General features: G+C 40.3%; 1 protein-coding gene across 3 annotated transcripts; it reads right to left on the minus strand.

The window, feature by feature from the left end:
- Positions 1-9,704: 9,704 nt before the first annotated feature.
- LOC109959975 (putative fibroblast growth factor 1) lies at positions 9,705-13,037 on the minus strand. Of its 3 annotated transcripts, XM_020599777.1 has the most exons (4): positions 12,946-13,037; positions 12,177-12,393; positions 11,549-11,652; positions 9,705-11,140 (listed from the first exon to the last, which is right to left on the minus strand). In XM_020599777.1, the coding sequence occupies exons 2-4, from the start codon at positions 12,343-12,345 to the stop codon at positions 10,955-10,957; spliced, it is 459 nt and encodes a 152-aa protein (XP_020455433.1). In that variant the 5' UTR covers positions 12,346-12,393; positions 12,946-13,037; the 3' UTR covers positions 9,705-10,954. The 3 variants fall into 3 exon arrangements, with proteins under 3 accessions (XP_020455433.1, XP_020455432.1, XP_020455434.1); XM_020599776.1 differs by lacking the exon at positions 12,946-13,037 and having other exon boundaries at positions 12,177-12,457; XM_020599778.1 differs by lacking the exons at positions 11,549-11,652; positions 12,946-13,037 and having other exon boundaries at positions 9,705-11,136; positions 12,177-12,457.

The following is a 13,037-nucleotide window of genomic DNA, read 5'->3' on the forward strand; positions in this document are numbered from 1 at the left end:
GCCATCGGACTGAAAATATAATTTCAAGACATGTTACAAGGGTACGTTTAAGGGTTTAAACAATTTCCTCATTAAGTCACAATGCAGTGTAATACTATGCAAAAGCAATGGAGTGAATGTAGAGCTAGACAGGGAGAAGCAGATAAAGGAGGGAGAGCCCACAGCAGACCTGAAGTCCTCCAGTGCTACTGCAATGGAGTGACAATGAGAGAGGAGATATTATGAGTCATACACAGACCCCTCCCCAACCCCTCACCCCCCAACGATGAAGCCGGGTTACGTCGATCCTGACTCATTCATTTACAGCTGAGTCTCGAGCCTACTTTTGTTATACAGATGAAATCGTGCTACTTAAGAGACCATCGCAGCTCTTATTATAGCGCTCTCACATACTTGACTGCGCTGGCTGCCTGAGCTCCATTCATAAAAATTCCCCAGTCTCTGGCTATGTGCTGAGGAAGGCACATGCACGCATGCACACAGTTCTCCAGTTCCTTATTTGGCTGTCCTGTATAGCTGAATGGACCGAGGACAAGTGTGTGTCACTGCCAGGGTTTTGATGGGGCTACCTATAACAAGAGTGTGCACTCGTAGTACAATAGCATAATTTGGAAAAATTCCTCTGAATGTGCTCCATCCCTCCCCTGTCATATGTGACTTTCTCTTTATGAAGATTCACCTCGTTATGCTTATTTCTCACTCCTTACATTCCCTCCCTCCCAACAGTCCTCCTCTATCCTCCCCTCTCAGCGGAGCAGCATCTACCTCCCTCTGGTTAGTTCATTTCCTTTTCTTCCTCTCCTTCTCTGGTTAGCTCATCTCATCTCTAGGCAGCCAGCTTTGCAGGCAGCTAATTATAGGCTACACTGTGGAGTGCAGGGCTGAATGTGACAGCATGCTGTATTTGTGTGCAATGGGGCATTGTATGCATACGTGCTTATGTGTGTTAAAAGCATATGTATGCCAGTGTTGCTTTTTGTCTGTATAGGAGGAGAATGTGCACATGCATCTGTGTTCTTGTACATTGGTCTTTTGAGGGCAAGTTTTTGTTTTATAGCCTTGCAGTGGATAATTTGCTTGTTCTTACTTCTAACAATTTGGGAATGTATTCCACCAGTGAGAGTCCTCTCAAATATAATAATACCAAGGTGTGTTTGCTTGCACGTGTGTGTGGACGAGCCACCAGCAGGATATCCAATCTCAGCCCCTCCCACACTGTACTGCAGCTCTGACTCATACAAGGTGGAGGCAGAGACAACCATGGTCTGATGACTGGCAATGAGTGTGCACACACATGCACACATGCACACATGCGGGTGCACATATGCATGTATATGGTTTATATAGCAAACAGGTATGGATATATATATATATATATATATATGTTCATGCATGCATATCACTGTGCATACTTTACATAGACCTGAACATAGACATTAAGCTATGTAGTTATTTAACAGTGTTAAATATATCTGTTTATAGCTTTTATGACAACTTGATGTTGCCTCCATGGTAAAGCTTTGACTGAAAGAAAAGCTTTCTAGATCACCAAGAAATGTGTATCCTTTATTTGCGTTTATTCATTTTCATGGTCCCATTGATACAGGCAGACCTTTAAGTAGAATATATGATGTTCAACACTTAATGCAAAGAGCAACAAACCCATGTAATCACAGTCAATTATAAAAGTCCAGCTTTCCTCTTTTAGATGGGCTGGGATATATTTTCTAGTTACAATGGAAAAAAACTTGAAATTAAAATTTATATTATTTATTGGATGGCCAGAAAAAAAACGATTTTTTAAATGACTGGCAGGTGTCTGTTAAAATGATATCAGATGACACCTCAAGGGTAAAACATTGTTCCTAGTCTAAGAAGCTGCACTTCTGTGACCTCAACTCTTACTAGTGAAACAGACCTAACCATGAATTAAATTGTCTTCATCCATTTCTTCTGTTGGGGTAGACTGATGTCATCATGACAGCCGAATACATGGGATGCTTTACTGAGGAGAGTAAAAGTTGTGCAACTTCTTTAAACTGAAATAAATGATTTTGTGTCCACTTCAGGTCAGTGAAAGCAAGCTGTAAACAGCACTGACATATTACCTTATGAAGGTAAAGTCCCCAGGCACTGTCACCAGCCTGAAGAGACATGGCAGTCAAGACAGCCCAACATTGTCCTTCAGCATCTCAGGACCAATCTCACTGATACCTGGTGCCTTCTTAACCTCAGAGACATTTTCCATAGATATGAATGAGGGTCCCCCAAACCTTAAAATTTCTCCTCCACAAAATGACCAAGTGGTCGGGTTCAGAAGTTTCTCAGTGTTCTTTACACGGCCCAAAAATATCCCCTGATGCATCAGTTCTTACATTACACACATAGGCCCGTATGCCTGCACACACACACACACACACACACACACACACACATAGATAGACAATAGCATAATAACAGCTTCACACATAAAGGGTGAGATTAGCAGTCACCATGCATTTGTTCAGATGCCATGGGAGCTCTCTCTCCTCTTCCTTTTCTTTCTTCTTCTACCACTCTTTCTTTCCTCTTCTCCAGCTCTGTGTCTGCCTCGTGGCTTCCTGTGCCATCCCCTCCCCCACTGCAATAAAAAGAGAGAGGCCTGTTCATTCATGCATTCAGTCAGTCAGCTGTGGACAAAAAAAGACCAGACCCCCTCCTTTCTCTTTTCTCTCTTCCTCCCCTCTGTCTCCTCCTCCTCCCTGTGCCCTTCTCTTTCTCCCCTCTCCACCCCCCGCCCCCATCCTGACGGTATGAGTCACAGACAAACCAGTTCCTTTGATGCACTGCAGAAACGTAAAGTGACGTAGCCACCATCTTTCCTCCTTTGCCACACACATCCCTTCATCTCTCCTATTCATCTATCCGTTGCTCCCTCCCATTCATTCACCCTCCCGTCATAGCACCAGTGTCCATTCACAAAAAGCCCCTTAAGCAGAGAGAGAGATAGCAGGTGGATTCACAACAGCAAAATGAACACAGGGTTTTACACAGGAGAAAGGTGCAGTGGAAACGAGTGAACGTTGCTTAAATGTTCACTGGAAATATAAATTTGCAACAGACAAAATATGGTGGAAATAATCAGTAAAGTGAAAAGCAAGGGTCATTTTTAAAATTATGCTACTCAACACAAAAAACTGAGAGATGTGATGGTGTTGCATTATTGCCAGCAGATGATTGTCATAAATACACTGAATGGACAATAAAACATATATTTGAACTCTGCAGAATCTGGGAGAACGTTTTATTTTTCAGTGCAGGCTACCTTGCACAGAAGAGTAATGCTGCTTTTCCTGTGTGCCGTTATTATTGAAACTGAGACCAAAACTAACAGACCATACCTTGGCAACAATGAAAAACATCTCAGTAGGGTTCAAATTAAATCATAGTGCTAAGTTAAGTAACACAATATAGCAAAATCATCAGGCATGTTGAATACAAAATACTTGTAACATGAACTAGTAACCTTATCAAAGGAAGGCATCCATACTGTATATGAATAAATACTGTGTATTCCAGTCAGTAAAGCTCATGTGTGGCTTCTTCTCTGTGTGTAATTACTTTATAACTGGGGTCAATTAGCAACTCTCATCAAATGGTGAGAAATAGAACTGTTAAAATAAAGTCACAATTTTTTTGTACAAAGTTACAGCAACGTGTTAGCAAACATCATCACCAATTTTTGGTAATTTTTCCATAGTTTTTTATGGTTCTTTCACAGAAAGATAACATTTACAAATACAAATCCATACTTGCCTTGATTGAGCACAGCACCTTATCTATTAGAAATCCTGACAGTGAAAGAGATGAAACTTTGACCAAATCTAATTTTGTTGTTCATGTTGAAAACTGGTGCCTTTATAATTGTGTAACTTTCCATCCTGACCCTCCATCTTTGGAGATATTTATGATTTTATAAACATCCACAAACTCAGCTAAGAGGTTCATTTTCTCATTAAGTGGATTTTTAATGCATGAAGGTATAAAAATGTCACCAATAGTTAACAATCTTGCAAATTAATTGATAATGCTTTTAATAAGTGAAAAAGTGAAAACGGGTTATACAAATAATAACAGCGTCATTTCAGAACATAATCAGATGATCTGTCTGAATGTGTCTAGTCTCTTTGATTACATCAATGTATATATGTTATTGTAGATTACATCACTACGGTTTCCTACCCACCTAACACCCACTGTCGTCAGAGACAAAAGCTTCAGCGTCTTGTGTCTGATTTTCCGGATGAACGGCTGACATTCAGGTTTGCCCTGCTGGTCGGCTGAAGACAGGAGCAGAGAAAATCTCAACATACAGTATGATTCACCACAACAAAGTGTTAGGGAGGGGGTGGTGATGTCATTGGTGGTGGTGGGGGACTCATCTGTGAGTCAGAGAGGAAAAAGAAGAGGAGGAGATGTAGGAGGAAGAGGATAAGGAAGAGAGGTGGGTAAAAAAAAAAAAAGAAAGCCCATGGGGAGGTGGGGTACTTGCTGTGTGTGACCCATGGTAACAGGCAATGTTGGCATGCGGATGACTCACCACTGCTTTACCAACCTCTCTCACACACAAACACACACACACATAATACACAGGGATGCTCATGCCATACACCATGACACACAAACATAAAACACATCATGCATGTGCACACATATGCCTGATTTATGGGACTAGACACATGTAGACTCCACACAACATAAACGTGCACACTCTTATATGCACACACACACACACACACCACATGAAGTGGAGAGAAGGGGAGGGTCAGGATGACTCACACGTCAATGATAACACCCCTCCCCCCCGCACCGGTCCCACATACACACACAGAGGAAGGAAATATCATTTGGATGCAACCCACATCCTGGGGAACCTCCCATCTGAAGCTCTCAGGCGGGGAGGCTCTGACTGAATGCAGTTTGTCTAGGGTGATGGGATTCTCTGGCATGATTGTCTGAATTTATATAAATAACAATTAAATCAAAAATGTGAAAACTTTGCAGTCTTTCACATCCTCAAGGTCTCTTGACTAAATGTGCTCATCTGTATCAGTGCAGTTTGAAACTGTGTCTGTACTCACCTTGGTGGAGATGATTGGCAAAGCACTAGATTATCCCAGATTTAAGACTGCATTTCCCAGAAACCTTCAAATTGAATGTTAAAGGTTTTCTCTAAATTTGTCTTGCCAAGGAGAATAAAAAAGCTACAAATGATTTTAAATAAGTCAATCAGTCAGTGCACCTGCTTTGTATAGTGATATATTGGTTTTTTTTATGTCCCTCTGTTTGCTGTAATACCTGTAGGATATATTTTGGATTTTAACTACTAATATGGCATCTTCTTTTTGCCTTCCTCTGATTGGATGACTGGGGGTAACTGACTGACATACCTCATGGACGTCATATAGACCAAAACGTCATGTATTTAATCAATTATTTGGATTAAGAGAGACAGTGTGTGGGAGGCTGCCAACTATACTACGCTTTGACAGTTATACATTTTTTTTATTCTCTCATTTAAAAATGCAACAGGCCAGCAAGTGGTAAGCTTTAGATTATTTCTGTGTATCACAAAAGCCATATCGATGTGATATAGTAGAAAAGCACAGGTGCAAATAATCAAAAATAAATGCTAAATTCCATTTACCTGCTTCAGTTTCTGGCTGCTTGTATTTTTGATTAGGGAAGTGCAGTATAAAAACCATTGTCTCCCTTGTGCTTCAAACTGGATGTTGTCCTGTACATATGAGTTTTTCAGCTACTGAAGTCAAATGGTTTTTACACAAAAAGACTAACAGAAGCCAGAAAATAAAGCACATCTTACTGGAAAGATGACTCGCTCCCAGATTCTCTGTAACCCAATTCAAAAAATCTCTGCTTATCTCCTGATAGCTAAAACATACAAGCAGTGGAGGCACTTGGCGAGCACACACAATTCCCATCAATTACTCCAAGAAATACTTCAGTCTGGGTAAATTGAGGACAGCTGACATGACACAGACAGTTCTTGGCACAATGGAGTTATTTTATGAATGACATCTGGATAACAAGAACACCTGCACTGGGTGACCCTGCTGGAGCGGAGGAGCAGTGATGTTACAGAGGGATTCAAGTGGACTGAGGCTGAATTTTGATGTAGAGAAGGAATTTACAGCTGAAATACTGTCAGCAGTTAAACCCATCTTCACCTGCCAAATAGAAAATTCTGGGTCATGTGTTGACGTGGTGCTTCAGTGGACCTGTGTTGAAAGTCTGACATATGACCTTTGCCTGTTTGCCTTTCTCTCTCTCCCACTTTTACAGGGTACTTGTAATGTGTAAAAGAAACAACTGAACAAAATAATGTTTTTTCAAGTAATGCATTTTCTAAAGCTGAGACAATTCATAGTTTGCATTCCGGCCCAGAGCTACTGAACATCTGCAATTTCTAATGGACAGCTGTTTCTTTTTTCTCAAAGTGCTCTGCAGAAAAAGAAATGCTTTCAGGAAATCTGACTTTCAAAAAGTACCAGTGGTGCAGTAACGCAGAAGTAAACAACTGGGTAAATCTGTAGTTTAGAGGGCCGGGAACCATTTTCAAAAAATGAAACAACATTCAACAGCTGGCTTTCAGAATGTAGTAAATGTGTCTGATATTTTCTTTCCTCAAATTGCTAGTCATTCTAAAACACCTACCTTTTTAATAAGTACGAACCTCGTGGCAACATGCTAAGCAATACAATTAATATTTCCTGTGCACAGTAGTACGTGGCAGAAGGATCTGTACTTTAGGCTTTTAAACTGGTTGAGATTCTGCTTTGCTTCCATGTTCCTATGTTCTACTCTTTGAAATAGTTTATTCATAGGATGTAAATGAATTGAGAGTGACATTTTCCCCCAGTGCCCTGTGAAAGATGACCCAGCTGCATGGAACCAATTTCATGTCAGCTGAGTCCCACTAGAGACCAATATCCAGCCACGATCAGGTGGGGCGGCCTATGAGATGACGTGACATTATGTGACAGTAAAAGTTTCCAGTGAAACCCAAGACAGTTTCAGTTAGTGTGACATGTCTTCAGTTAGTGTGACAGGTGGGGCGACTTTTTTATTTTCTGATCCAACTGCAAGGAAAAACACTGCTGACATGTATAATTAGCCACCACCAGTAAATCGTCTCCATTCCTGCACACACACTTGTCTCGCGTGTTAAATTTAGTACGGCTAAAAGTACATCACATTTCAGTAACTGAGCATGGCGGTCAGCTAGGCCTCCTCTTCCTGTAGCTGAAGACTGCTGAAGTTTAACCTTTCAAAAGTTTGCACACACCAGCCATGCTCAGAAAGACCCAACAGCCTTTGTTTTTAAATAGGTAAAAAAAAAATGGCTGTGATTTTCCTCTCCTTAAAATAACTTGTAATGTATTTGGGATTGTTTTTATTTTTTATATTTATTTTTTGCGTAGTTTATTTTCTCACATATCCCATAGCCTTCAGTATGTCTCTAATACGCAGTCTCATAATCCTTATTCAATACATACTGCTGGCCAAACACCTGCCATTGATGGCAGCTGTGTGGTTCTTAGGTTACCTGTTTTACTCATGATTTATTTTATGTTGGATTTGGTGAGACCTAAATGTGTAACAATAATAAACTGACACTAACACTGAATGTTGCTCCCAGTGGCAGTCAGACGAACACACTGCGGAAGTTAAAGCTGTGCTGCCATCTTGTGGCCAAACATTATTGTTACTTCTAATGCTAATGAATGTGACCCCTGTAATCTATTAATAAAAACCATGCAATACCAGAAACGGACACACACACACACAGACATGGTATGGACCAGCATCCAATTGCCACAAGGAAGGCCAAGTCCCCGCGGTATGAGTAATACCAGGCACACACACACTAACAGGCTGATTAGCAACAGGGCCCGGTTTTTCAAAAGGTTTAATCCGGATAAAATTGATCCGGATTTAGTAATCCTTTTTTTTCGATCCGTGATCACGTAATCCAGCTTACTTCTTGAGCCAGTTTTTCAAAGCAACATCGGATTGGATCAATCTGATCCGGATAGGAACTTTTCAGGATCACCAAATCTGGATAACCAGTGCTCAAACAGGATAGGAAATCACAATGTAGAACTATAGATATGTAAAGAGCAACAAGTAGAATAGCCAGTGTGGGGTCAATATACGTTTATTATTATTTGAAATGAAAACACACACATTTAAAAGAAACTAAACACAAGAAAAACCCCACCCCATCCTCTTCCAGCAGTCCGCTCATCTGAGACCTACAACACAAACACTGTACATCGAGGATATTTATAACAAGTTTCAAATATAGATGTATTGAATTAAGAAAAGTGACCTAATGTCAAATACTCCACACTAATTTCAGACTTCCTCATCTGATGTGGAGAGAACAGCTTGTCTGAGCGTAGCCTTTAGGAGGCGGATCTCAAGTCTGGCCTTGGTTTGCTGCAGTTTGGTCAGAGTCAGTTGTTCCTCTGCCAGATGAAGCTGTGCTTCTGCCCTTTCAGTCTCTTTTTGCAGAAGTGCCTTGTAATCATCATCTTTGTTTGATGAAGGCCTCTTCAAGCCTTTGCTCTGAGATCCTGTGGCAACTACCACTGGCTCAACCAATGAGGATCCAGCTTCTTCCTCAGGAACAGAGCTGAGATTCAATATAAATACGCTCTCTGGATCAGCCTCAGGAGGAACTGGCAGATTCACCTCCTCCTCCTCAATCCAAGGCTCGCCATCCCCTACAACACCTTGAATACCATGAAGAGCTTGCGACTTCTCACCTCCAATGATGTCGAGGACCACATCTGTGTAATCCCCCCTCTTAAATGGCTTGTTGCCTGTTTGTGGGTTTTTGGCTTCAGCATGGTCCTTTGTTGCCCTGGCCTTAAGATTCTTCCACCGCAATTTGATTTGGTCTGTGGTCCTCCTCTGGCCAGACCCTATGGCATTCACATTGTCTGTGATTAAAATCCAAACATCATTTTTCTTTTTGTTGGTATCCTTAGCAGAAGTAAAACTTCCCACTATTGTTCCATAATGGCACCGAACACCCTCTAGTAGTGCATTGGTTTCAGCAGCAGTGAAGTTACAGCTTCTTGAGTCCATGGTTCCGTTGCTTTACTATAGTGAACATTGTTCATCAATTATAGGCGTTGGGTCCAATTGCCTCAATTGAACACAAGCCACACCTACTCAGTTGTAATAGGGGATGAACAAATAAAATTAAAACCTTATGAATAAATAGGATATCTTGTATGATACTGCATGATCCAAATATAGTATTATTTGATACATTTTTAAGGTTTTCATAACATTTTGGGCATGGAATCCACGCTGAATCCACCCTTCTGATGGGATCAGTTTAATCCAGATTTTCTGGATCAAAGTGATCCAAATCCTACAAAAAAGTTCTGAAAAACCCTAAATGAAGGTTTGATCCGGATCAAAACCAAGATTGGATTACATGATCTAATCCGATTATGTAATCCGTTTCTTCTTTTGAAAAACCCATTTTCAAGATTTGATCCAATCCATTATCCAAAATCCTAGTGGATTACTTTTGAAAAACCGGGCCCAGGACACTAAACAATACATGTTTCCTTACACTTAGATGTATTTTAAACAATAATCATAGGTACAGTAAATCAAACATACAATGTATCCATGGGTTACAATACAGATTTAAATAGACTTAATATAATATGTATTACTTTGTGATAAGGTGTTCACATTAACTTTTGCTTGTTCAGTGTACAGTATATGTATAACTTATTTTGAAACTGTTTACAATATTCAGTGAGAGTACATTTCACAATAAAACATAAATAAACACTGACTATGTAATTTAGCCTAGTATGAGTTCACAGTAACGTGTGTCTCAGTAAAGCAAAAGAAATATGCTTGCAGAAACCTCTACTGGACTATGAGCCTAGTGAAAAGAAGTTTTTGTAACACCTATAGTCCTTGACAGAAAGGTCAGTTTGTGTGTGTGTGTGTGTGTGTATCAAATAGTTGAGCATTTGCCACCAACAAATGTTAAATTGTTTCTAATTACTGAAACAAAGATCTAACATCTACCTTCAAGACCTAACCACAAGTAGTAACAATATATTCATACCGTATAGTTACTGTATACAATCGTACAAATGTTTCCATGTTGCCGTGGAAAACTGTAACTCTTGTTGGGACACTTTGATACTGATAGCTTGGAATTGATTTGTTTTACTCTCAGGAGATTTCTAATGTTGTGTAAATAAAGTTTTTTGTGCAGATTTGATCGTTTACATAAAACGACATTTTTGAAAATGCTGACATAGTTCCACATAGAAGTCAAGTGGCTGCAGAAACGGGTATTAAACGGGCTTAGTTAAAAGTAAAGTAGCAAACATCCACCCTGCTGAAGAGCCACTAAGCTAGTATTCCCTGTAGTGTACAACTTGATAACCTTTGCATGAGTTTGAATTCCACACCACATGGTCAGCTTTTTTTTTTCTTTCTTCTCACTTCACAGGTTCTTTGCTGTCTTCTAGCAGTGGTATGTCATGCCAGGGTTCAAAGCGACGTTCTGGCGTGCACTGACACTGCATGTTGCATGTTTGCTCTGAGAAAGTATGCATGTGCTTATAAGCAGAAGGTGTTTGGGATATTATCTCTGTGATGCTCATGTATAAGCTGCTTACACCTGCTGGAGTTGCTTGATTCCTGCCTAAACAAGAGGAATATACAGACTTGGTATTAACTAAGTGTAAAAACAGCATTATGTGTTTGCCTCAGGCTTTACCGGCCTAACATATAGATTTCCCTTGACCTTTAAATAGGCTACTTTGCCCAGTGTAACGTTACACTATTAATGTGCATGTAAGACTTCAGTGAGCGTGTCTGTGGTTCCTAGTGTTGTCTTGCTTTACATGTTGCCTGCAGGCCTTGGCAGGAAGAAGATGGCCTTCTGACCCTGGTGGGTGTCTGGTCCTGCTTTAGGTTGTCCGTTCCTCTTCAGTGCAACATACCAGTTGTATTTCTGAGAGCGATATGTGCTGTAGTGGTTTTCTTCATACTTCTCAAGGAAGTAACACTCATCATTCAGTTCTTGCTGAGACAAGAAAATGGAGAGGGAGGGACAGAAAAGAGGAGGAAGATTAGAGGAAATTTGTTTTATTGCAAATCTTCACTTATTATTACTCACCACTGATTTATATTCTTCAAAAGGTCCTTTGGTCACTATTTTATGATTTTCCAGGATTTTGCAATAGTGGAAAACAGGCTAATACAAAACTGTAGGAATTTGTGAGTTTAAATGTATAATGACAAGTTAATAATGGAAGTATTTATGTGATCTGATGATAATAGCTTTGGCTAAAACGACACCTAGAACTATTGAGCAATAGTTAGAAAGAGAAACAGAGCCTCTTTCATTTTGTCTGGCAATATTAATACCATAGTTTAATATCGTAAGTATTTAATCTTTCCATCTAAAACAACTGATTCTGTAAAAACTCACTGATCCATAGAGGTGCCCGTTTTTGTTCATGGCGAAGTACCTTCCTGTCTTCTCACCCTTAATGACCACCACTCCCACACTCACTGCCTTAAGCTTGAGGATGTCTGAAACACAAACATATGCCACTGTTTATCATAACACAGCTGCATTGCTTGTTTTTGCTTTTTCAAGGATAAAGTGGAAGATAAACCTCTTAAACTCAACATAAGCATCATTTTATTTTACTTACCCACCGTACTGAGCAGCTTCACTGGAACTGCTGTGTTTACATATCTTGCCCTAGATGACTTTAACAGTTTGTGCAACAGTTTGTCCCATTCACCTGAATGTTGTTCCATTTTTACAAGAGTAGATTTCAGTTTTCCAACATAATGTGGAACCAGACATCTTAAGCTAGCCTCGTCTGTTTTGTTCATCATTATCTTAGCAAAGATGAAGACTTTTAAACATTCATAAAGTTAAAACCTTCAGTTAAAATTCTAAAATTCTCAGCTTCCTGTTAATCTTTTCAGTAGTGTTGTAGCCAAAAGACTGTCCTCCGTATCTTTTTCTCCCTTTCCATTCTTCTGATTCTGAAATACAACACTCGGGCGCAGACAAAATGAGAGAAAAAGGTTTTCTTTCTTACCGTAAGGATCATTTTCCTGCCTCCCACCAGTCACACTTCCATCTGGTAAAATCCTCAGGTGATATCCTCCATTCCAGCTGTAGAGCCTTTTCAGCATCTGGTGCTCCTGCCTGGACAGGGACAGAGAGGCAAGTCCCAGTGGGAGCACTGTAACATCTCCCTCAGACATCCTACAGAGAGTTTGAAGCTCGGATGAAGCAGAGTGATGTCCCTGTGCCTGCAACGACAGAGGAAAGCCACCGTGTTCACTGATCATACCACCTTGACTGTGCCTGAGAAGCAAGAATAAATAGGAAGGGGAGTATAGCACATGTGATTACGGTCAGTGCTCCCCCCACCCAGCCTCCCTCAGTTCCCATCTCCCTCTTTCTGTGTCTCTGCCATTTTCATGGAATTCTTTTTTTATGAAGTGATGAAACCAGCCAGGGAATCAGATCTGGATATATGCAAGCAGAGCCACCACATGTCCAGACATGTTTTCTAATTGAGCATCAATTAAAATTCTTTTTTTGTAAAAAATAATTTTCCAATGGCAGTGACATAACTTTCACCTGAAATTAGTGCAAGGCCAGACAAGACCTGCAATGGCCTAGTAATTATATCTAACAGTTTAATACATGTAATCCCAAAGTTAAACACAAGAGCCATTTCCCTCATACTGTTTGAAGAAAAACCATTTTGTATTAACACCCTCCAAACAAATCTCTAGCAGTCAGACACATAAAATCTGCTTGGGGAGCAGAGATTCACCCACTCCTGGCTGTCTTACCCTTGGACTGTCTGCGTCTTCAACAGCTTATCCAAAAAACCAATCGCGCCAATTTAAAAGCCACAGTGTAATCTATGTTCTGAGCAGCAGGG

The sequence above is a fragment of the Monopterus albus genome, unplaced genomic scaffold (assembly GCF_001952655.1).
Source record: "Monopterus albus unplaced genomic scaffold, M_albus_1.0 scaffold42.1, whole genome shotgun sequence".
In the NCBI taxonomy this organism is placed as follows: domain Eukaryota; kingdom Metazoa; phylum Chordata; class Actinopteri; order Synbranchiformes; family Synbranchidae; genus Monopterus; species Monopterus albus.